The 24,915-nt window shown below is 43.8% G+C and overlaps 5 protein-coding genes across 5 annotated transcripts; all 5 read right to left on the reverse strand.

The window, feature by feature from the left end:
• Positions 1–3,651: 3,651 nt before the first annotated feature.
• On the reverse strand, positions 3,652–4,327 carry MELLADRAFT_67697 (uncharacterized protein; the record flags this gene model as incomplete). Its single annotated transcript, XM_007416180.1, has 3 exons — positions 3,652–3,806; positions 3,875–4,052; positions 4,118–4,327. 3 exons carry the CDS (start codon positions 4,325–4,327, stop codon positions 3,652–3,654), a joined length of 543 nt encoding a protein of 180 aa, XP_007416242.1.
• Positions 4,328–5,246: 919 nt separating this feature from the next.
• On the reverse strand, positions 5,247–5,948 carry MELLADRAFT_93152 (uncharacterized protein; the record flags this gene model as incomplete). The annotated part of the gene is made up of 1 exon (XM_007416179.1): positions 5,247–5,948. One exon carries the CDS (start codon positions 5,946–5,948, stop codon positions 5,247–5,249), a length of 702 nt encoding a protein of 233 aa, XP_007416241.1.
• A 5,712-nt stretch (positions 5,949–11,660) lies between these two features.
• On the reverse strand, positions 11,661–15,299 carry MELLADRAFT_93153 (uncharacterized protein; the record flags this gene model as incomplete). The annotated part of the gene is made up of 17 exons (XM_007416178.1): positions 11,661–11,690; positions 11,766–11,936; positions 12,000–12,058; positions 12,171–12,289; positions 12,375–12,565; positions 12,635–12,714; positions 12,797–13,000; positions 13,066–13,146; positions 13,255–13,597; positions 13,684–13,831; positions 13,909–14,048; positions 14,127–14,323; positions 14,400–14,572; positions 14,658–14,737; positions 14,840–14,917; positions 14,998–15,082; positions 15,154–15,299. The coding sequence occupies 17 exons, from the start codon at positions 15,297–15,299 to the stop codon at positions 11,661–11,663; spliced, it is 2,325 nt and encodes a 774-aa protein (XP_007416240.1).
• A 743-nt stretch (positions 15,300–16,042) lies between these two features.
• MELLADRAFT_111708 (uncharacterized protein) lies at positions 16,043–19,490 on the reverse strand (the record flags this gene model as incomplete). Its single annotated transcript, XM_007416177.1, has 5 exons — positions 16,043–16,066; positions 16,143–18,821; positions 18,911–18,950; positions 19,037–19,325; positions 19,415–19,490. The coding sequence occupies 5 exons, from the start codon at positions 19,488–19,490 to the stop codon at positions 16,043–16,045; spliced, it is 3,108 nt and encodes a 1,035-aa protein (XP_007416239.1).
• Positions 19,491–20,777: 1,287 nt separating this feature from the next.
• On the reverse strand, positions 20,778–24,292 carry MELLADRAFT_118002 (uncharacterized protein; the record flags this gene model as incomplete). The annotated part of the gene is made up of 4 exons (XM_007416176.1): positions 20,778–22,054; positions 22,123–22,904; positions 22,976–23,106; positions 23,238–24,292. The coding sequence occupies 4 exons, from the start codon at positions 24,285–24,287 to the stop codon at positions 21,012–21,014; spliced, it is 3,006 nt and encodes a 1,001-aa protein (XP_007416238.1).
• Positions 24,293–24,915: the final 623 nt, after the last annotated feature.

Raw genomic sequence — 24,915 nt, forward strand, 5'->3', positions numbered from 1 at the left:
CTTCGTTGCTGTTTATGTAAAGTTACATGTGCACCTAGGTCTCTTCTTACCCTACGAGTGCCTATGGAAGTGTCTTCACACGTCGTGTCTTTGGTGTGAAGTAGTCATCCATCTCTACTCTATTGGTAAGTCATAGGTTGTACAAGCTCTTATGTTTATAATTACTACTACTAATTATAATACATGTTTTTGGTAGTTTCTCAGCCTTATGTTATCCTTAACTTAAGGTTATCCTAAGTTGAGAATAATGTGGGGGGGTGCGTCGATTCTGGAGATGTGCCGGGGCCCCTCAGGGCCTACGTAAGAGGTCCTGAGCGGTCTAAAACCCGGCCCGCTCCTTGCTCGACACTACGTAAAGTGCCTGAGAAGGTACCGGAGAGCTATGTCCTAGCCTACCCTACCTTGGGGTATCGGAGAGCCCCCGAGCTCGCTAGGACACCCATACTCTCCGGTAGCTCAAGGTCTCTGCGTGGCTTTCCGCCTGCAGATCCCCCCCAATTGATTTCCTGTATTCACAGATACAGCTGAAACTTTATTTACTCTCAGTTTTGTGAATTGTACTTCATTTGCGCAGCGAACTTTCTAACCTCTGCATCAATTGATTCCTCAGATTCTTTCCTCACATCAGTTTTCCCTGACTCTCGTGCTCTGCTTACACGTTCTTAAATTGCTACGTTCTTCTTAATTCACTTCCACTCAATCTTTAAGTTCTAATTTCTTCAACCAGTCCTTGTTCTCTTCCAGCTCTTCCGTGGTGAACTTCCTTAGATATCGTTCGTAAGCCTTAGACTTCCAACGACCTTTCACTACTATCTTCTCTAGCGGTACGCCTTCATTCCATAAGAACAACGCCCCGCCTACTCTGAAAGAGTGTCCGGTGAGACCGTCGAAGTTGTCTTTCCTCCATGCTTTCCTCAACACTGCCATAACTCCTTCTTTATTCAATTGGTACCCTTCCTTTCCTTCGCCTCGGCTATGCGTAAATAATGCGTCTTCATCGTACCCTCCGTTGTTTATGTGGCGCCGTACCAACCTTTCTACCGCCGAAACTGGATCAAGTAGCGATTTATGTCTTTGTAGTTTCAACTCCTGAGTCTCACCCGGCTTCGCGGTCTTCGCCTCTCTCAGCTTAATTGTCATCATTTGTTCGTCGGGAGATATTGTGACATTGTTGATTCGGATCACTTTAGAGACTCTCAAACTTGTGAGTTCACCCATTCTAGCTAGACCCCAAAAGGCTACCAATGCAATTGTTACTGCCAACTCTGCTGCCTCGTTATTCCTCTCCATATGTCTTAGAAGGCTAACAAGGTGCTTGATTTGAATCGGCTTTTTCTTAGGTTTCTTTTTGGTTCTTGCGTCTATCGTCTTCGCTGCCTTCAGAGCCAGGTTTATCTCTTTCTGTCCGATCTCTGGAAACTTCACATGGTGAAAACTATGCCATGCTCTCAAACCTGATAGATACGCTTCCGTTGTTGTCGGCTTTATTTCTTGGTTGGTCGATTGTTCGCCTTCGACTTTTGGGCTTGCCCATTGGATGAATTGAAGGATATGATGTTCTCTTGCTGGTAAGATTTGGCTCCTCTCCAGATTCTTCTCCCTTCCGAATGCAATGAATTTTGTGATTGCTGAATTGTACTGTGCTAACGTCTCTCTCTTCCAGCTACCGCCTAAAATCATCAATCGTTGAACTGAGTCTTCCTGTAACCGCACCTTCCCATCTCCGTCTTTTATGAAATTCTGAATCTTCTTCAAATCGATCTCTTCACTTTTCCCTTCCTGTACTGCTTTCATTCTTGACGTATAAAGGTAAGTAGGTCGGTTGGGATTTTGATCCTCACTTCTTCGAACCAGGCTAAATCGGTTTCTAAACCTCTAGATAGTGCGTCGGCCTTGTTATCGCCTGACGCTACTCTCACTTGTTGGATAGAGCACTGGTGAGTTGTTAAGAGTTTTTGAATTCTCTTCCACTCGTTGTTCACCGCTCGGTCTTTTGATCGTGCGTTTCGCATCGCTGCCTCAGTTGTTGTATTGTCAGTTCTGACAATGAAACACTTCCCTTTTGTATCCTTCAGTTTCAGCAGCATCAACAATCCCAGTCTCACCGCCACGGTTTTGATCCAAGCGATTTTCCGCTTTACTTGGTCTACTCCCACTACTTCCCAGCCTGGTAGTAGTCTGAACCTACCCCAATTAGATCCTATCAGAACCCCGATTCCGTATGACGTAGACGCGTCTCCAACCCAATTTATTTCTTCCGGTTCTAAATCAGGTATGATTCTCAAATTTTCAAAGCTCGTTAGCACTGCTAACCATTCTTCTAGATCGTCTTTAACAGCTTCTGTTATACCTCTTCTTGCCTCCGGGTTACGCCAAGCGCCCTCCCATCCGTACAATTCTTTCATACAACAGCGCATATCCGGCATTATGTAAGTTATGTGACACAGTTGTCCTACTAGCTTCTCCACAGGTTTCTTTTTCCATTTCGCTCCGTTCAATAGGTCTGACACTTGTAGGATCCTTGTTTCTAACTTCTCTCGTGGCAGTCTGACTGTCTTCTCTCGTCCATTCCAAATGAAGCCAAGATATCTTTGTTCGTCTGCGAAATCGCTGTACTTGGTAAGATTTGATTTGACTGCCATGCCTGCGCTTAAATGTAACACTGATTCCATTGTGATATTCGAGCCGGTTTCTCTCAGTAGCAGATTATCATCGACCCAACGGAAGATCATCGGGATTCCTAGCGCCTTCATCATTACTTCTTTCCAGACATCTGCGGCTCGTCCAAACGTGCCACAGCCGGCTACACCCCCGAACCCCACTCTTGTGTCAACCCAGAGTCTGTTTTGGAAATCGAGGATTAGGAGGAACCTCCATTGTGACGGGTGAGTCGGGATTTGCCTATAGGCTTTTTCCCAGTCAAAGATTGCTAACTCCCAGGTATTACCGTTTTTCTTCAGGAAGATCGCTAGCCGTTTAAAGTCGTCCCAGTTTGTTGTGAACTTATTCTTATCCACGAAGGAGTTCACCGATGGTATCTCCGGTGCGTGCTTAGGGAAAGATAGGTTGCTGATCATTCGAAATGATCCGTCATTATTTACTACACTCCCCATTGGGTTCGACCGGAAGAACCCAAATCGGCTTCGTACTTCTTGGTGCGTGAAGGGTCCGAACAGTTTGCCTTCTCTCCATTCTCTTTGGATTGTTTTCTCTATCTTGTCCTTCACTAACAGGGCCGAGGATTGGTTTGGTGGGGTGTACCAGGGTAGATCATCTATTGTATGATCAGGAATGCCTTGGTCAAAACCTTCCTTCATGCTCACAATCACATCTCCCCATTCCTCTAAGAGTCCGAGTTCTCTCATTAGTTCCTCCCATTCAGGTATATTCAACTCGCATTGTGCTTTAGTTGGCCAACGTTTGTCCATCTCGTGTCTAGCCCGTCTCTCATCGCTTGTCGCGGCGCTGGGGCTTGGTGTTGGTTCAATTACATCTGGGACCTTGTTGGGGCTCGGTGTTGGCTCAATTGGGATCTCGTTGCTGACACAGATCAATTCTTGATCAGTTCTCACTCTCACTTTCTCACAAGGTATGTCTCATTTCATTTTGGACTTCATTTCTATCAATGTCTACTCTATGTACTCTAGTAACTCACTGCCTTTGGGTCTGGTCGCTCTGGATGCTACCCGTGGTTGCACCTTCACCTTCCCTACTACCATTCTGTCCGCCCCGTGCTCCACCACCTCGACCTCTTCCACCCCTATTACTTCTGAAGTTCGGTATGAAATTCCTTCCTCTGTACCGTCCTGTGGGGGGGTTTTTGCTCGTTAGTTCTGGTGTTATGCACTTTGTTTGGATGGTTTAGAGTACTCACCTTGTCCCCGTTGTGCGTCTGTTTGGGGTTGGCTTATACCCGCTTGGGTGTGGCTCGCTGATTGGACATAGTGACTGTACGCCTGGGGTGTTGCTCTGCTCGCATGTGTGTTCTCATGCGGCTCGTACCTAGATTGTGCCCAGGCTGTCGATCTCATCGACTGAGTCGATTTCGTCGTCTGGTGTGGTGATTATTCATTTGTTAGTACCTCTGTTTCTTCGTTGAGTGTACCACAGCACTCACCTCATTTTTGTCCTCTTTTATATCGGTTCTGCTCGGGTCGTCCCACTTTGACGATCTCCCTTCCCAATTGGAACCGTCCATTGGGTAAATGAAGCTCTTGGTTCCCGTTATGGCGTAGGGGTTGTCGAGATACATGTCATCATAACACCTCAAAGTATCACGCTCCGCTAGCCGTTCTATCTTCGGGTTCCGTATACCAATATCTGCCATTTCGGACCCTTCTTCGCCTACTTTGAACACCATGTAGGTACTTCTCATCCTCATGTCGTATCAGTACGCTATCATCCAACAACCTCCGTTCTCTCGTTGGATGTCCAAGACATTATCGAAATGCTTCTCCATAGTTGGTAGGACTTCACTTTGCTTATACCACGCTAGGTATCTCAGGAAGAGACTCTTCTGTTGATGCCATTGTGCTAACGTGGTTCTCCATTCACTGGGTATCGGGAAGCCGTTATAGGTATTCGAGTCCGGGTCTTTTGTCTTTGTACGCGAAGTCTTAGTCGATATGAATGCAGTGTCTTGTGCTAGCCATTTTGGGTCGAAGATTGATAACGGGATATGTCTGTTGAGTTCTCTCATGACGTTATCCCAGTATGGTGAGAGGGCATGTAGCTGGTGAGATATCATCTCTCCTTTTTGCACCTTCATCCTTTTCTTCTCGCTTGTTGGTTTGGCTGACTTTTCTGCTGCTTCAGTTACAGGGGTAGATTTGTTGTCCACGAACTCCATCCACTTCCTCTTTTGCTCGACTAGCTTGTCATAACGATCTTTGTCTTTGCCGAAGGCTTCGTTGATCTCTTCTTCAAGCCGTTGGACAATCGGGTCTGTTGTCTCTACTTTGACTTCTACGTCGTCTTCATAGACTTCGTCTGATGGTTTGATTGGCGGACCAATTACACTGTCAGTTCCTTTCTTAGAGACTTCTAGATTGTTTGGGTGTTTGTCTGACTCTTTCCCCCTTTTGCTTTAAGCTTTGGGTTGGTACATCTCCTTCAGAGGCATTTCCCGGGGGGAAGCATATCCTTATTGTATCATCTCTCTTCGAGGCATCGTTTCTTTTTTTTTTTTTTTTTTGGATGTAGTTCTCTTGGGGGGGTTGACAATATAATTGAAGGTAACCGTCGAATCATTTATGCTTACCTTCATCTCTTTCTCCCAGCACTATTCCTCCAACTCCTCTGATCGCTCTTGGGTTTTCTTGTCGCATTGTGTCGTTCCACAGGTTGACTTGTTCCTGCCAATTATTCGCGAGTTCCTCTCCTTCCTCGTGGTTGGCAACCAACTGTTGGTTGCTACGTTGGTCGGTCTGGTCTTGTGTGGTTTGGAGGCGGGATGGTGGTGGTCGGTTTGGGTTCTGTAGGAGTGTTTGTGGCGGGGGTTGATGCTGTAGGTCTGTGGTTCCTTCCGCTTCCCGAATTCCGGTTTGATTAACATTCACTCCTTTGCCTGGTTCGTTTCCAACCGTGTTCTTGTTCGTTGGTTGTCGTCCTCTTGGCTTTTTGATACGGATAGGGCCTATTACCTTCATGGCTTCCTTCTGAGACATTGGTGGGGGTGGGGGTGGGAAAGGTTTTGGTGGACCTACTTTCCTTTTCGACTGCCTAGTTGGCTGGGGGTTGGCTATTGCGCTGCTTGGACCGGGTTCGATCTGCATCTCGTTTGCTTCTTGCTCTTCTCCTTCATCTCCTTCCCGCCTTTCCTTCTCCTCTTGGACTCCAATTCCATTCCCTTCCTTATCTTCTCCTTCTCCGACTTCTTCCTTCTTTCCGCTTCCTTCTTCACCTCGTACTTTCTCATCGATTAAGTCCTGAAATTGTTCACTGTCCATTTCTTTGAGTTTTTGATTTGGTCGGGTTGTGTTAGAGTTCGTTATTCAGAGTTCGAATTATGTATTGTACTATCTGGCTTCTGATGTGAATGTACGAGTGAAATTAAGGCTAAAATTTTTTTAGTAAACTAAAGTGTGAGAAGGAAGGAAAAGAGAGAGCTTGACTACTCTATTTGACTATGCGCGGGAGAAGAGTTGGGGAATTTGGAAGTGAGGAAAAATTCTCCTTCTTCTTCTCCCTGTATCTTTACCTTACACTTCGTTGCTGTGTATGTAAAGTTACATGTGCACCTAGGTCTCTTCTTACCCTACGAGTGCCTATGGAAGTGTCTTCACACGTCGTGTCTTTGGTGTGAGGTAGTCATCAAAACAGATGATAACAGCTGGTATTACGCACATGACGCATTGGAGTGAAGATATGTTTTCAGAAAAACTTGAACGTGAACGTGGAGAGCCTGCAGCGTGTAAGGCTCCTTGACTTCTCCTCTCCCAGTTTGATCATATCATAAGATCATGAGCATAACTGGGATTGTAATCACATCCTTTCGAGCAGTTTGACCCGGATACGATTGTCAGAATGGCATGATCGTAGCTCAGGAGGTTTTGAGCTCCATAAGGCCTTTCATAGGAATCAAAAAAATGTGACGAGTGATGTTGGAGTGCATGTAAGTACACTTTGAACACCACAATTTGTCAACTTGAACGCGTTTCAGAGACTTGCCAAATCTTCAGCATCCTATCAATTCAGATAGAGGAATCTCCAATCTGACCTAGAACAGTTATAATCATCTGATACATGAGCTAACCAGAGAAAATATAGTGATTCATATCCACCTAGCTACCTACTACCAAGCCTGGCTTGCTGCGCAGAAAGTAGCGCGGCGTAGCGCCGGGCATGGCCACTGTGTTACCCCGGACCTGAAAAATCCAACAGTTACGCTTACAGCTATCATTTCGGGGCCGGGATTTTTACCGGTACGCTTGCCCCTACTGTACAGCCGCCACCACTACTATAACCGCCACCGCCTCCTATCTTCTATTGGGGTTAGCCCACACGATCTCCAGCCATTCCCTTCCACAGCTTCTCTCGAACCACCACCCTAATCATTCACCTTGTTCAATTCTGGCGATCGGACCTGGTGCCGACTCTGAAAGCCTTTCATTGCCTTCCACAGTTTCTCTCGAGTCGTTGCCCTCTTCGATTCTAGCAATCGGATTTGGTGCCGGCTCTCAAGTCTCTCGATCATGGCTTCAATTTACCAAGTGTGGACACTCAATATTGACTGTCACTCGGAGACCTGGTATTTTCAACTTAATAGGAAGGCTCGTATACCTACTTTCTTTCCTTTTTGCATCATCTATCAATATTAGAACTGATCTTGAATCTATTTCCATCAAACTTTCAATCAATTCCCTTAGAACAATATCATTAGTTTATTTGAATCTTTACTCGATTCCTTTAGAAAACATACAATCATGTCTACTTTCAACAAACAACCAACCATCGATTCCTTTTTGTCTTCTGGATACGAGACTTCTGGATACGAGACTGACAATGGTAATCTGGCACCTAGGCGCTTGTCTCGCATTATTACACCAGCTAGACGAGTACCTGGGATGATCACCCCATCCTCTGACTCTCGGCATCGTCTGTTTGATGGGGTCCGCGATGTCAGGGACGCCCATGTTCACCGCCGACGTGAACGATCAGCGTCTCTACCTGGCGATCAACTGTCTCTCGAACCAGCCCGTGGAAGAGTCAGCGGTGTTTCACGCGGTTCATATGTTCACCGCCGACGTGAACAATCAGCATCTCTACCTGGCGATCAACCGTCTCTCGAACCAGCCCGTGGAAGAGTCAGCGGTGTTTCACACGGTTCATCTAGAGTGAGCTTATTATATTCCTTTCATTTGATCTTTCATTTAGTCACTCCTTCAAATTTTTATCCTCTCTTCCTTCCTCTCTTCCTTTATCTGCATCTCAGGCAACACGTACCAATTGAGGCCAATCCCTTTCAGTATCAGATGCTGATTCAAATGAACAGAGGATGGTAAGTGAAGTTCATGCTATCATTATCACTTGTACTGATGGCTGATATGAAATCAAATCAATCTAAAGGCACCATCAGGACCTCCTGAGGTGGACTTGGCCCAGGACTCAGATGAAGAAAACTTACGGATCAGAAAAAGGAAGCAAAATCAACCCCAAAATGAAGAGTTTGATGATCCCTTCGATTATTATGACCCTCCCACCCATGGAGATAACGATGTAAGTTCTTCTCATTAACTGTATCATTTCATTAATCAACTTCACCGAGTATCAAAACTGACAACTTACATTAAAAATATTGGTAGCCACTCGACCAACCTGGCCTGTCCTACAAGTGCCGCAAGTGCTTCAAGGTTGTCCGAGTGAGCGCGAGCTCACGTCGATCCAACCTCAAGGGCCATCGGGATGGTTACAACCAGGCAGGAAAGTCTGGTGCTGGTTGTCCTCGACGTAATCAGGCAATCGCAGCTGGCGCCAAACTCCCGCCAACAGTATCCGAGCTGCGTGCTCAACGACTTCAGCAGAATCAGCAAAACTCCCTCGCAGCTTTTCTAGTATCAGCACCCAAATTTTCAAACCAAACCTTGAACCAAGCCCTTGCTGTGTGGCAAGTAGCCCAGGCGTTGCCCTTCAAGCAAATTGATGATCCTTTACTCAAATCGATTTTCTATTGGCTGTGTCCAGACGCCCGGGTCTTTGGTCGCAAGTGGGTAGCTGAGGAGGCGCAAAAACTATATCTTTCCCTCCGGGATTCAGTCATTGATAAAGAGCTCCGGGTAAGTCACTGCTCTATGATTTGATTCTCTAAGTACCTGAAGATTGACATAGATCTTCTTTTGTCTGGTTTTTTCGTAGGAGTTGGACAGCAAGTTCTGCCTGATTCAGGACGTTTGGACACTGAAGGGTAATCTCCATGCATTTATTGGCGCGTCTGTATCCTTCATCAAGAAGGACTGGACTTATGTAGTTAGACATCTGAGTTTGAAGCTTGTTGCGTGGCATCACAAGGGGCACTTATTAGCTGTACCAATGGTGACTATCTTGAAGAAGAACGATCTTTATAAAAAGATAAGTTTTTCATTTTTCTCCCCTTTTTCTCTTTGAGTTACTCTTTTTTTTCTTTTGCTTTATCGTTTTCACATCCTTATCTTTCTTGCTCAGATGTACTAATATCATGTTTGATATTACATGCTCGCTGGTGTGTCTGATTCAGGCAGCAACAATATTACACTTGGCCGGGAAATGCAACGCCAGCTCCGAGAAGAGGGGCTCAAAACCGGTTTCGATTTCCCTTGGAAGTCGAAGTCTATGTCGGTTCGATGTTTTTGTCACAAAATGGGGCTTATTGTCAAAGCTGGGCTTGATGCACTTGGAATGAAACCCAGGCGCATCCGACATAGCGCCTTAGGTCGATTTCCCCCGGTAGAAGTCATGGCCGTTATTGATGAGGATGAAGGGTCGGAAGCTGACGTTACCAACCAATCCGGAGCTGAATATCCACCTTCTGATGACAATTGTAGCTCCAGTGATTCGGATTCCGATTCGGATTCCAACTCTGATGATGAGGAGCACGATCCGGAGCAGGAAGATGAACCGGAAACCTATCGAAACCGTAAGACTGCTTACTTGCTTGGAGACACATACATGAAACAATTAAGTAAAGATGTAAGTTTCATTATTCCCTTGTTCATAGTTATATTGTCATCATTTCATTTTATTTCATCTTGCCTGCTTTTCTTTACTAATTACATCCCTCACTTCATTGACCTATATAGATGGACACGGTTAACAAAAAACTAACCCGATCCAGTGGCCACCGGGCCGATTTCAATCGGTGCCGTGAAAGAGAAAATGTCGAGCGCAAACGAGATGGCTTACCTGCCCTCAAGGCTCTTTTATCTGGCCATGGAATCCGATGGGGTATCCGCGCTGAGCGATGGGAACGTATGTGGGAAGCGCGAGATGTAGGTCACTCACTTTAACTCTTGTGCAACCTTGTGCTATGCTAATGAGTTTCTTCCTTTTCAGTTGATTGATGGGGTGATGAAAGAGGACTTGGCTGAGGTTCACTCAAAGAAGCGTCGTTCACGCAAGGACGGCAAGAAATATGGATATTTTGAAGAAGTCATATTTTCGGTGGCTGATTGGCAAGCCTTGAGGGATATGCTGGATATCCTCACTGTAAGTCTTTCAATATTTGATTATCTTAACTTGTTCATTAATACTGATTTGATTACATCACTCATACTTTGTAGCCATACAAGTTTTTGACTCGAGAGATGGAAGGTAATATTCCTACTGGCTGCATGGTACTGGTCAAATATGTTCAGCTCAAGGCAAATATGGAGGATCGATTGAAAGTGATGCACTTGAACGATCCGCTTTACCCGATGGTGGACGTCATGTTAGGCAAGATCAAACTATATCTAGACGAAGCACTTGCTTGTGATACATTAGTCCTTGCCGCAGTATTTCACCCTGGTTTACGTCTTCGCTTTTTCTCTCATGCATTTGGCGAAGGTTCTCCTGAGCAAGACCGAGCCGAGGCGTTATTAGAAGTAGAGTTTAATAGTGAGCGTCATAATCAAGAAGCTAATTCTCAAACTCAAGATCAAGAAGAACCCGTCACCACATCTCCAGCTTCAGTTGAATCGCCTCCCAGTATATTTTCACCCAGATATCTTGATTTTTACAATGAGAAGGCAACTGAAAGCAATCTTAACGAACTCGACCGATACATTCAAGGCATCGATCCGATGAAAACTCCCAATGTCAATAATCCACAGCATGCGTTGGATTGGTGGAGGGTATGTCATGATTTAATTTCAATATTCTATTTCACTCCAATTTCACCTTACTGATCTTCATATCTTTATTTATAGTCTCATGAAGGTAAATATCCTGTGCTATCCATCTTAGCTCGCAACTACCTTGCAACTCCAGCGGCATCAAGTCCTCCCGAGCGCTCTTTCTCGATTGCTGGTAAAATTTGTACCAACGAGCGAGGAGCCTTAAAGCCAAGAATGACTGAGATGTTAGTGAGTAGTACTTTATGGATGGGGGAAGGGATCCCTCTAACTGGGCTTTTTGCTGAGGTGGGAAAAGTTGTAGAGTTTGCAAAGAAAGCCATCTCAAAGAAAACCCGCCAAACTCGTGGTTGAGTTTTTTATCAGATCATCTTTTCTCAGATCATCTTTTCTCTATCGTTTTACTTTCTTGACACTTGTTTACATTGTTTCTTGACCTACTTGTGTTTGAGTTGTTTTTATCGATTCATCTTTTTCTATTCTTTCACTTTCTTTACACTCGTTTACAATGTTTAGTGTCCTTTTCTTTACGCTCGTTTACACCATTTTTCACATTTCCTTTATTTTTTATCACCTACAAAAATTAAATAAACGAGGCTTTTTTTGGCTTGTAACGCTGAGTAGCGCGGCGAAATTGACCTACGCTCTTCGCTATGATCATGGTCCGAATTCTTTTTTCCGCCACCGCTAACCCTACCGAAGTTTGGGGCTTTGCTTCATAACTACCCTAACGCTTTCCTGGCTAGTAGCGCTACGTAGCGCTGCGAGCCAGACTTGCTACTACTCCCTCTTTTGAGTGGAAGGAGTGGATTTTAAAATATGACCTCCCAACCCCAAAACTTGAAAGCAGTTTCCTTAATGAGGTCTAACCACTTGTAATCGAATCTGAAAATGCAAAAAGTCCACAACACAATCAAAAATGAATCAAAAACCCCCATAAAATATCAAAGTTAATCATACCTCTCCATAAGGTTCATCTTGTTCGATAACTTTGACTAAATTCTTAGTAGTAAGAGACAAAATTTTATGAAATGCTTGTGCTGCTACTGCTCCAGTTGTAGTAGTCACTGGTGCTAGATCACTAACTAAAAACAATCCATGACCCCAACAAAGAGAAATCATCAAATTGGTCTCATGGATGATTCATGATTCAAATTAGGTTGACTTACATAGGAAATCAGATTGATTTCTTACTTGAGTCTTAGTCCATTCTAAGAAATTTAAACTATCTTGTTCGAGTTGAATATCTACCTCTTTATTTTTCAATCCATACGAAAAACTTATCAATTCAATCATAGAACTAGAAAAGAAAGATGAAAAAAGGGTTTTGCCTTTTTTGTTTTGGGAGGGATCGAGAAAACTTACCACTATGAGCTCTATTTTCCCCAATTTGCTCACCTTCACGTCCTCGTCCAAGGGGGGTATTCATACCTACAACAGAATCTCTGACGGAAGAAACAACTGAAGATTGTCTACCAAACCTCCTAAACAAAATTCAACCAAAAAGAAGAAGAAAAATTTCAAAAATCTTTGCGCAAACCAAACCAAAAAAGGGGAGAAAAGCCATACGTTTTAACTGGTGTTTCTCCCACAAATTGTCTGGTACTTCTTCCTGTAGAAGATTCAATCGCACTACCATGACCTTCAAAATAATCTATACCTTGATCGTTTTGAATAGCTCTATTCCATGGCATATCTGTCATTGCTTGGGTTTGAGAACTTGCTCCCTCAACACTTTGAGCTCTATGTCTACCAATAACCTAAAACCCCAAAATCAATCAAGCTTCATTTTTCGAGAGAAGAATTCAAGTTGAAGATTCCTGACTTACATCTTCGTATAATTCAACTGGTCTCCCATTTTCTTCTTCTCCTAAACCTGTACCAGATTCCATCTGTCCATCATCCCAAGCTAAATAAAACAAACATTTTCCTTCAATCAGTTTAAAACCATTTATCAATTACTAATTTATATTCAAGAAGTTTGAACAAACGAGTTTGAAAACCAAATTCAGCACGAGACGTAATTTCTCCTTCGAATCCAGTTTCTTGTCCTTCTAATTCTTGTTCAGAAAGTCCTCCTAATGGAGTTCTACGCGATCTTTCTCTTCTTGAAAGTGCTATTGCTTCACTTTTTTCTTGAATGCCTTCTCTACCTTCTATATCTTCAGGTATTATGTCATCTCGAATTTCGAATCCTATTTTTCGACATTACTTGTTAGATCTTGATCGAAGGAATTGGAGCGAGAGTTGGGATACTTACTTGTCTTTGCATGGGTACTTTCATGGCCTCTTGGCATTTTGACGCAAGAGTTCCATAGTTTTACTAATTCTGGTGCTTGTACTAAGAATATGTAGTTAACAGCAAACAAGAATGTCGGTTTTCACGTTCATTTTGTAAATCAATTCAACTTCTTGAAGACAGATTAAGAGACATGGAAAAAATGCTTACAAGAATTAGGTACACCAAAAAGTAATTCATTAGCTTTTTCTTTAGATCTTTTCAATCTTTTGATCTCATTTAATTCTTTTTTCCTAATTTCTAATTGATTTTTATATCCTTCTTTCATTTCTTTGATTTCTTTTTCACTTAAAACAATTTCGATTGGTTCAACAGTTTTGATTTTTTTCTTTCCATTTTGTATTCCAGATCTTTCGTGTAATCTTTTTCTTGTTTTTGTTTGGAATTGGTTGATCATATACGCATCTCTTGAATTCATTTCTGATATTGTTCCGTTTGTGAAACTTTCTGGGATTTGAGAGTTAGGCCCTCTGAGCGGTTCATCGAGATTATTCTATTTCAAAGTGATGAAGATCAGATTCAGTCAATCCACTAGAGTCGACTTTTTTCTGGAAAAAACGTCATGCATTTTTCACTCACGCGATCATCTGATTCTGGAAAAAGGGGATGATCATCCAAATGACTTCTTACAGACTCCGGTCGTACTGGCACTGGTGGAGGTCTCATCTCTTCATCGTCGAGTGGAATATTCACATCCTGCAGAGGATCAATTACCGATCCACGTACCCTGGAAAGACACACAAGTCAATCACCATTGATAAAAAAGACTCAAAGGACTTAGGAGTAAATTTTTGAGAAACGAACGATTGGTTTAATCCTCTTGGTGAAAGTTGGACAGGTCGTGGGCCTTGTGGAATTAAACTAGCTGGATTACTTTGCGAGCTAAGATCTGGTGTAATACCAAAATCGGCATCCAACTCGGGATTAATTCCAGCCAAAAGACCCTGAATCATCCATTCACCGAGATAGAAAGAGTCAGTTTGAAGTCAATCATGTAAAGATAAGAAATCGGTTGAATTTACTTCTCCAACATCGAAAGCATCAACTTCCAATCCTCCTTGAAAACTTGGATTATCTATCCACATATCCTGATTATCAATAAAATCATTACGTAATTGGATCGGTTCAAGTTCGACAAGATTTATATCTTCTGGTCTAGAAACAAATCGATCGGTTCTAGGTCTTTTTTGTTGATTCAAATCAATTGATCTTGAGTCTGCTTGTTGGTTCAAATCAGTTTGAATTATGTATGTCAATATTTCTATCAAAAATCATTATGTGATGAACACCCATACCTTCATTTCCATCTTCCGTGAATGGAATGATTCTAGTATTTCCTAATCCTCTACCTAATTCGATTTCTAAATCTTCATTAAGATCAGAAATTGAAAAAGGATCCATGGATTCAAAATCCATCAATTCTTCTACAAGATCACCTCTTTTTCTTGTAAGAGTGATGGCATCAAGTCTTAAAAAACAACGGAATAAACCGAAAACCAGGTCAACCATCAGAAGACAATCGGATGGGTTTTAAGAGTCTATCTTTTGCTTACCTTACTGTATCACCAGGTAAATTTATATCCTTATTTCCACCATGATGAGATTTTGAACCATGCTGAGCCGGTAAGTCAATCTGAAAGAATTCACAACCCGATCACCAAATCAAAAGAAAACATTAAATCAAACTGAAACTTCCACTATGTACATTAATATCTCGAAGGGAAATTTAGTTTACCTCTTCCACAATAGTTGAAAAAGCTTTACGAATAGATTGTGAAGCGTGTTGGACATCTAAATAGAATAAAGACCATTGCTGATAAACAGTATCAAAAGCAGACTCAGCAGATTAGCAAAACCATAAATGAATGAAACGTTTCGGGAGAAGTGATTTACTTGACCATAAACTCTAGTAATACCAAGTAACAAACCACTAGTAAGTCTCAAAGCAAGAGGCTCAGGAGGATGAGCAAGTGTAGTACTAAAACGAATACCACACCATCGTCAATTCCTTATCATCGATTGAAGTGGATGGTTTTTGTTTTTGTTTACCAAGCTTTTTGTAAATCAGCAGTTAATAGTTCTTTTTTTGATAATTTGGTTATAGTTGATTTTGAATTAGCAACAGTTGCAGCAAGCCAATACAATCCAAAACCAGATTGATGTCGTTTTGAAAGTAAATCAGTTGAGAAAAACATTGGAAAAAGATAACGGATAGGTAATCAGATGATGGGAGTTCCTTTTGTAGAGGTTTTTGGAGTCTTGAGACTTTGTTGACGATTTGATTTTAGTCATCTTTGACTTGGCTGCAGCTTTTGATTGATTCTTTGATGAGATCTGGATTTCTTGTTGACCATCTTCGTTTGACGTTATAGTTTACCGGTTTACTAGAATCTTATTGCTCATCCAGCTTCATCCAGCCGATCTACCCAGAACTGCATATAGTCAGTATGGTCACCACATACAAGCTTTGGACAGACAGTTGATGGTGGGGTTCTCAACAGTGGAGGACTTGCTGTGTTGGTGTGATGTTACGTAGGTCAGTAAAAATGTAGTAGGGTGCATTATGATCGATGGAGCCAGGTTCTTGATCAGTGTGTAAATAAAGGAGAGTCATTAGGTTTGGCTTCCATCATAATCTTCAGCTTCAAGATCACAGTGGCTTGAAGTGGGTTGCTCAACACAATTGCAACCATCAATGATCAAGGCTCTTCATACCAAGTGAAGACTAGAATCTTATAAAGCAAGGTGCGATTGCATTGTCCAAAAATAATTTAGTCGCATACAAAAAAATAACAACGAACGAGGTTGATCAAGAAATACGAAACGAAAGATGACAATCCAAATAGGTCAGGTAATTATAAGAAATACAACACACTGAAGCCAAAAACGACAACAAAAATGGAATTCAATCAAAGAATTCTATGCTAAATCAAAAAAATCAAGGAAAGCTAAGGATGAATGCCTAATAATCGAAACAGCAAAGATAGTTAGGAATTGGAATCAACTACAGCATAAAACTGAATGAAAAAAGTACTTACTTTCATCGATTTATCCCATCTACATCGTTCAAGATTAGAACCACATCCTTCTTTGAACCTTCGATTGCATTCTTCGATAATTTTCTTAAGACTGATACCAATTTGTTGATCTGAAACATGTGATAATCTTCTTTTTGAAAGTAATGACAATGGTGACCCTACAAGCATTGCGACATTTGCATCAGCGATATTGGGGAGTTCGAGTTGAGGTTCTCGTTTGGCTAAGCGTCGGGTAGGATCTGAGTCTGCGTCGTCTTCTCCATCGGTTTGCTCGTCTTCCGGTTTCTCATCTATGAAATTGACAGGGGCTTCGTCTTTGTCTTCAGTAGTCGTAGAGCCATCTTCTTTGTCTTGCGCCATTGAAGAGTTGTCATCCTTAGCTTCAATAGTAGTGCCGTCTTCTTGGGCTGGTTTTTCATCATCATCAAATGAACCCGATCGAAGAACTCTTCTGAAACGTGATCTTCTAGTCAAAGGTAAGTTTCGTACGCCTGATAGTTTATCAATAACTGTCTCAGGTAAATTATTCAAAGGTAAAGAGGCTGCACGGTCAGTAGTATCTTTCACGAGGCGAGAAGAAGGAAGCTGAGTCAAATCTTGATGTTTCAAATTGTCCACTTTCGATAAAATCTTTTTAGGATCAGCATCATTGGCCGGATCAATAGGAAGTCCAGCAGGTTTACGGCCAATTGTGAGAGGGTTCTTTTCATTTGCGATTTGAGTTAACTTTTCTAGAGTATCTGGGTCAATTGGAAGACTACGACGACGACTGGATCGACCGGAAAGGACTGGAAGACTCGGGAGTGGGACTACTTTCTTGACATCCATTGGAAGCTTTGTCGAACCGGTATAGCTTTGAAGTGGCTTTGGCATCTCGTTCTTCTCAATGATGTCTTTAGGGTTAACTGGAAGAGAACTAAGCACACTGCTTGGGTCAACTGGAAGACCACTTCGACCAAGCAGACTCGTAGGGTTAACAGGGAGACCTTGAAGAAGGCTGGAAGCCAAAGTAGTTGGATCCAATGGAAGACTCCTTCGTCCAAGGAGAGTGGTGGGGTTGACAGGCAGGTCTTCAAGAAGAGTGGAAGCTAGTTGAGTCGGATCGACGGGCAGACTCCTTCGACCAAGAAGAGTAGTGGGGTTGACAGGAAGACCTTCAAGGAGGCTTGATGCCAGCTCAGTCGGATCTACGGGCAGACTCCTTCGTCCTAGAAGAGTAGGCGGGTTGACAGGCAGACCTTCAAGGAGGCTTGTTGCTAGCTCAGTGGGGTCGACCGGAAGACTCCTTCGCCCGAGGAGAGTAGTGGGGTTGACAGGCAGGCCTTCAAGAAGACTGGAAGCTAATTCTGTGGGATCAACAGGAAGGCCGCTTCGACCAAGAAGACTCGTAGGGTTGACAGGAAGACCTTCAAGTAGGCTGGATGCCAGCTCAGTGGGGTCAACCGGAAGACTCCTTCGTCCTAGAAGAGTGGTGGGGTTGACAGGCAGGCCCTCAAGGAGGCTTGATGCTAGCTCAGTGGGGTCGACCGGAAGACTCCTTCGTCCTAGGAGAGTAGTGGGGTTGATAGGAAGACCTTCGAGGAGACTGGACGCTAATTCAGTGGGATCAACAGGAAGACCACTTCGACCAAGGAGACTTGTGGGGTTGACAGGAAGACCTTCGAGGAGACTGGAAGCTAATTCAGTGGGATCAACAGGAAGACCACTTCGACCCAGTAGATTCGTAGGGTTGACAGGAAGACCTTCAAGAAGACTTGATGCCAGCTCGGTGGGGTCAACTGGCAGACTCCTTCGACCAAGGAGAGTAGTGGGGTTGACAGGAAGACCTTCGAGGAGGCTGGAGGCTAATTCTGTGGGATCAACAGGAAGGCCGCTTCGTCCAAGGAGAGTAGCTGGGTTAACAGGCAGGTCTTCAAGGAGAGTGGAAGCTAATTGAGTTGGATCGACGGGTAGACTCCTTCGTCCTAGAAGAGTAGTGGGGTTGATAGGTAGGCCTTCAAGGAGACTGGAAGCTAATTTGGTAGGATCCACGGGGAGACCACTTCGACCAAGGAGACTTGTGGGGTTGACAGGAAGACCTTCGAGGAGACTGGAGGCTAATTCAGTGGGATCAACCGGAAGACCACTTCGACCAAGGAGACTTGTGGGGTTGACAGGAAGACCTTCGAGGAGACTGGAAGCTAATTCAGTGGGATCAACAGGAAGACCACGTCGACCGAGTAGATTCGTAGGGTTGACAGGAAGGGATGCTGAGTCGAGTAGGGGTGTTATCAAAGCGGCGGGATCGATAGGAAGACCACTGCGACCAAGTAGACCGGTGCTGGACCCAGAAAGTGTCGATAGAAGCGAGTTACGCTCACCTCCTCCAAGGCCTTTAGCAAGACCTAAGGGGAGAGCATCTTGATCTTCACCAGATTCTTTTTCAGGAATAGACGAAACCGATCCATGATGCTGGCCCGAGCTTGAATCTTGCTCAGAGCTAGGATTTAAAAATTGAGTCGGAAGTGTAGAGACAGTCTTGGGCCTATTTGATCTAGCGTAAAGAGAAGAGCGTCTATGACTAGAACTAGTCGCTAAAGATAAAACTGCTTGTTCAAGCCTTTCGTATGCTGAGCCTGAAGTTGGAAGAGCCGTATGTAAAGCTTTTTGCATAACTTCAAAAACAATGGAAACGAGTTTCTGTTAGAATATCAATGAGAAAGAAGATAAATGTTAGTGCGTAAGCCTCTATCAAATCAAAGTCCTTCGGGATCAAATTGGAAACTTACGTCGTAGAAGTGGACCATTGATCCAGGAGTACCACAAACACTACATATAAGCCAAGAGATTCTCGCCAGTATCAGTAAGGCAGCAGGTGTGGTTCTGCAGATAATTATTTGTGTAAAGCGACTTACACTGGGCAATCTGGGTTAGGACATCCATCAGGGTTTTTATAAACACCATCAATGACACGCTGGCATTTGCCGTGGAAATAACCAGGAAAGATCGCCTTCTCAGTCTGATCATAGATGGTATTGTGGAAATGAGAGTTGATCGGTGCAATCAGTGCATGTACATCACTGATAGGACGATCGGCGAGGAGCTTGGAGTGAATCATGTCCGCAAGAGAATCGAAGACTGGGTTAATATGGTACAGAGAATAATTGCCAATGAACGCTTTCGTTGTATCAGTGATACAAGCACCTGTCGATGTGTAAATTGATTCAGTGGTCAGCGTATGATAAGGTGGAAGACGAAAAGCCAGCTCAAAGTGATTGTTTAAAATGACTAACCTTCACAGGCGCGAGCAACACGACTGAAATGACTAAGAACTAAAACGACGAAATAAAATTTCATGGTCGGAGACATTTTGTTGACGCTTGAGAAAAACAAGGTGTAAGATAGTAAATTGCTTAAGTGTAGGCGACGAGCTAAGTTGCAAAAGATGACTGATTTTATCTGATTTGCGAAACTTCTAGGATTGAGAAAGTCTGATCAAACGGTAAAAGTGAGGGCTTCAGAAAGCTTAGGAGGTATCACAGAGATCCAAGGAGGATGATTGATAATAAGTTGAACGAAAGGTTGTGGTTGACAGAGGGACGAAGAACTGATATTAAGAATTGGAATGGATTGAAATTATTAAGGATATAATGGATCAAGAACTTTCGATGATAAGGGTGAATAGGAAATAAAAGAAGAGATACGGAATGAATATCGAGAGGGAGACAAGGATTGATTTATAGCAGGTCGAATGACTGACTGACTTCAACCAATCGTCTTTTACTTCCCTGTGCCTGCTCAGCATGTTCCTTGGTCGATTATATTTTTGACCTGTTGATTGAACTGTAGCACGCGCATCAAAAAGAAGATGGCAAGATATTTCTCAACTCACGATCTATCATTCTACAATTACCACTTTTCAGGTACCGTTGATCCATTCAGCATACATTCCGTAGTCCCACAAAACAGGGCAGCCAATAAACAACGTCACGGCACAATTGGACACTACCTAACTAATTCCTAAACGCACCGACCACCGTATCGCTATCTAGCTATTGACATGGACGGAGTCATTAGCGGATATCAGACCAATCCGAAAAATGTCCTTGGAAAGCACACCTCATGTTGGCCTGTCTATCTTTAAACACTGTTCGACGAACTTTCCACCTCGCACACGACCAGGGTGGCTTCGCATGGGTCCACAAGCCGTAACAAGAGTGATTCTTCTCGGGTTAAGTTTCTATCATAGAGAGTTGACCGAATATGACTTGAGCAAATGGACTCCTTGCAGCTTGGGTAGTAAGTGGGCCATGAAAGGCCTGCATCCGTTTGGAAGGTTGGGTAGAAATAAATATTTGTCAGCTTCCAGAAGAAGTCTCCAAAGTTGATGGCCCACCGACTGAATGGGCCAGAAGTGCGAATACAAGTTTGCTCAAGAGATCTGCACACCGGACAAAGACCTGATAAACCTTAATGAACTTTCAAGCTTACTGGTGCGCCTTTGATCATAACGGAGTTGCGCCCCTTGACTCTGATGAGACCTTCAGCGCAGATTCAGACCAGGGGTTGTGATTGATTTGATACACATTTTTGCTATAGAACATTGTAAGCGAGTCGAGTATACTAGGGGGTATGTCACCTACTGGTCTTGAAAATATCGAGAAACCACACCATTACGATAAGATATATTTCCATACAACGAGAGAATTAAGAGATTTGGTAAGAAGCGAATTGAAGCAACACAAAGCAATCCATAACATAGTGATCAAGGACAATGAACAGAAAAACGCCTTCCGCACATCATATCTGCACCGGAAGCCAATCCAAAGATCAGAAGTAAAGCCCAGGGACTTACATGAGCACAAAAAACAAGTGGGGGTGTACACGCATCTATTTTCCTCGAAATTTCTCAGAATCAATCAATAGATTTTCACTCTTTGCCCATTGAACCCACCTTCTCCATGCCTCTGCATTATAATGTCCACCAAATTTAAAATGTCGATTTACACGAGCATACTGTAAAGTATCCAAGTGGCCAACAACAATGAATTTCTGTTTAGCTCGAGTAGCAGCAACGTTGAATCGTCTCAGATCAGCCAGGAATCCGATTTGTCTTTCAAAGTTTCCTCGGACACATGATAGGATGATCACAGGTTTCTCCCGGCCTTGAAAGCCGTCAACAGTATTGATTTCCACTTCATTGCGATACGATTGTTCTGAATTACGGATCAGACTCGCTTTCTGGGGTTGACGTTGCAGTGATTGGAGCAGTGATACTTGGCCTCGATAGGGTGCAATAATTCCGATATCGCGACCACTCAGTTCTGGGTTAGTACGAAGCAAGTCACGTAAGATACCAAGGACAATCTCGGCTTCCGTTTGGTTCGTCAATGTTTTCTCAATTTTCGTCTCTAGATGATTGTGAGTGACAAAGGAGACAGCTCTTGATTTTTGTTCAGGTCCAAGAGATCGGTCGAAATGAAAGTAGACGGGTTTGATAGAGTCAGGCTTAATCGAATCCACCAACGCGTGATCGTAAAATTCAGCATTGGGAAATGCGGAGATGATAGGATTCATGCGGTACTGTTTGTGAAGTAGGATAGATTGTACACTTTGCTGACTCTGAATACGTTCAAATAGGCTGATCCCAAATCCGTGGGCTTCGGCAGCCGGGCTCAATGTGATTGCTGGTAGCTGTTTATGATCACCTACCAAGACTGCGTGGGCCGAACCTTTTGTCAATGGCACCAGAGCGGTTGGCTCATGACACATTGCGGCTTCATCGATGATGACTGAGGCGAATTCGACCGCTTCGAGGCCGCTGGCACCGGCGCCAAGACAAGTACAACAGACCACATCTGAGGATGCGATGATTTGGAGTTGACGTCGACGCTTGAGTATATATACTTCGTACAATAATCTTTTGTACTCGGCTTAATGACGATTCAAGAATGCAATATTGTAAGTAGAAGCATGGCTAGAGAGATGATGCAATTCTTACTCTTCAGTATTTCAAGCACTCTAGCCTGTTTGGTATTGGCAGGTTGGCGCTTTGACGAGACGGCTGGTTTGACATTTCGCCAACGCTTTTCAATCGCGTCCAAATCTTTCGTTAAGGATTCCAATCGGCGGTTCTTGGCATCAATAGTTGGAGTCAGGGAGTGCTGCAGCTCCAGGGTTTCTAACGAATATTGAGCCACTTCGGAAGCTACTTTGAGATGCTCACCACATCGTACTGGCTTCAAGCCAGCTTTCACAAGGCCTAAGACTAGGTTATCCACAGATACATGGGTAGGAGCACATACAGCTATGGGCTGTGAGACTTGAAAATGTATTTTGAGAAGCGCGACCATCTGAATGATGGTTTGAGTTTTTCCGGTGCCAGGTGGGCCTTGAATCAAGGATAGAGGCGAAGAGATAGCCATAGCGATTGCGCGTGTTTGTGGTTCATTGAGATGGCCCAGATCAGGGTCACCAGGCATTTTCAGGGGAGGGTGGCGAAGATGACGCTTAGCCCAGCTATTGATTCTTTGATCGCGCGTGAAGAGATGAAAGGTAGGTGAGATTGAACTAGGATGTGTCGTAATTGGATCGTGGGCAAACGACTCATTATTTTCGGCGAACAGAAGGGGGTGGCGGAGAGACGATCCAGTTATTTTAATATTTGATCTCTCGATATCCTTCTCCGTCAGATTTCTTCGCAGAGCATCTGGATCATCGTGAAGGGCCTGAACAGCTGCGGAAGTTCGATCGAAGGAAGTCCCGTCCCAACCATAGTCAAGACTGAGCAAGTCGGCGGCACTCAGTCACTGGTGGATGGGATGAATACAAGGAAAGCTGGAGACACAACTGACCGGTACATCTCCGAAGTCAGATCTGCATCGCTGTTCTCCAGCCGTACTATCAGATGATAGGTACGTTTCGAGACCAGACGACAAGATATAAAGATATCTTTGGAAAAATTCTTGGGCATGGGCTCGGTAGGCTTTGCGCCATCAGCAAAATCTCTCTCGGGCTCTGCTGACAAGAGAAGGTGGTCACCATTCCTGATGTTCAGACATAAATCAAGACATAAGCTTCGTCGATCTTTGGGATCCAACTAAGTGATGATATCACGTGCCGAAAATTACAGAGACCAATGTCACTTTCATCAGGCCGTTCCAACCGAAGATAGATATCACTTCTATGTGCAGACTTGATATAGTCAGGCGGATCCACAGGAGTTATGACCATATTGACCAGTGATTTACCCAGCGGGTTATATCTATGACCACTTCTGCGTCGGATGTCATACAATCTTTTCATCGCGGTGAAAGCTTCATTTTGCCGTTCCATCTCCATCACCTTCGACCACGATTCAATGTAGCGGGCTGCTTCCTGTGCATACGGGTCTGTCTCCACCGCGCGAGCCTGACATAGTACTTGAGACTTGGTAGCGAGCGTGCTGGAGGAGGTATCCTGGTCAAAAAATAGCCAAGCTTCTTCCTCATTGATGAGAGATGAAGTGGATCGCGATTGACTCGAGGCGTCGGCCAAGTCACGCTTGATCTGAAAAGCTCGAGAATAATCCATGTTTGTTTGAGACTTTGCACGGGTGCGCCACTCGAGACTGGAGAATTCAGGTTGGTCTCGAGAAGGGCAAGGCAATGCATTTGAAGTTTGAGATCGCTCCGTGAAAGGGCTCAGGGGTGAAGGGTGGCTTGGGGATGGCGTATACACAGGCTTTGACCTTGCCGACGATTGAGGTTCTGTTGATTTTGTTTTCGAGTCGACAAAGTGAATGCCTTCAGACTTGTGAAACGCGTCCCAAGCCTCATCGATCTCGTCTGAAGGTGGATGAGTGTCTATTCCCTGGAGGATAATAGCGTCTTCAGGATCGTTTACTGATGAGAGTTGAGCATCACGTTCACGATTAAACTGATGCAACGAGGTTTCTTCTTGATTGCTTTTTCTGGACACCAAGAGTCGAGATTGAGCCAAAAGATGACTTTCAGGTAAGAACGGATGATCGGACAAGTTCGCCAAGGCCGAGGTCGAATTGCTGATTTCCTTCCGACCAAAGATATGATTGGGTATGAATGATGATACTCTGAAAGTCGAAAGTACATTCCACACTTTGTTCATAGCATGAACAACCTGAGGATGAAAATTAGCAGCCTGTCGCATTCAGCCAGCAAAAAGTTTGAACTTTCACTTGGTACGCGCAGCCGCCAATGGACTTTGATCGGTGAAAAGCCCTTCTGTTCACGAGTAGGACCGCACCCCACCAGCTTTATCAAAGTTAAAGCCCTACTCCAGGCAGGGCTCTTGCACCCCTGTGTGCACTGTGCCCTGCTCTAGTTCACTGTTTTGATGTACCCAGAAAAAAGTGCACAAAAACTTCCTTGTCTACCCCAAAGCTGGGCATGGGTGTGCACTTGGCATCAACCAAGTACCCCACTGACACAGGCACGGTGGTCCTTGTCCACAACTTGACAGATGAGCCACAAATCCTGGCAAATCATATCAAGCTTTTGAGACAGTGAGAGGTTAAAGCAGCACCGTTTGCCTTGTACCTTTCAGGCCACCAGATATGAGGTTTCCACCTTTCAATTCCCAGGCTAATTGTTAAAAGCTTGGACACCATGGGGCTAGCCAGTTAGCCTATGATTCAGTCAACACAGTGGGTTTGAGTCTGACAGATCTTTATAGGCAATCAAAATAGTGACAACAAGATGGAAATCGTATCTGGGAACAGTATGAACATTTATGCTCTGGCTACAAAAATCCAACGTTAGATAAACCAGCTGTAACT

Source organism: Melampsora larici-populina, assembly GCF_000204055.1.
Source record: "Melampsora larici-populina 98AG31 unplaced genomic scaffold MELLAscaffold_57, whole genome shotgun sequence".
In the NCBI taxonomy this organism is placed as follows: Eukaryota; Fungi; Basidiomycota; class Pucciniomycetes; order Pucciniales; family Melampsoraceae; genus Melampsora; species Melampsora laricis-populina.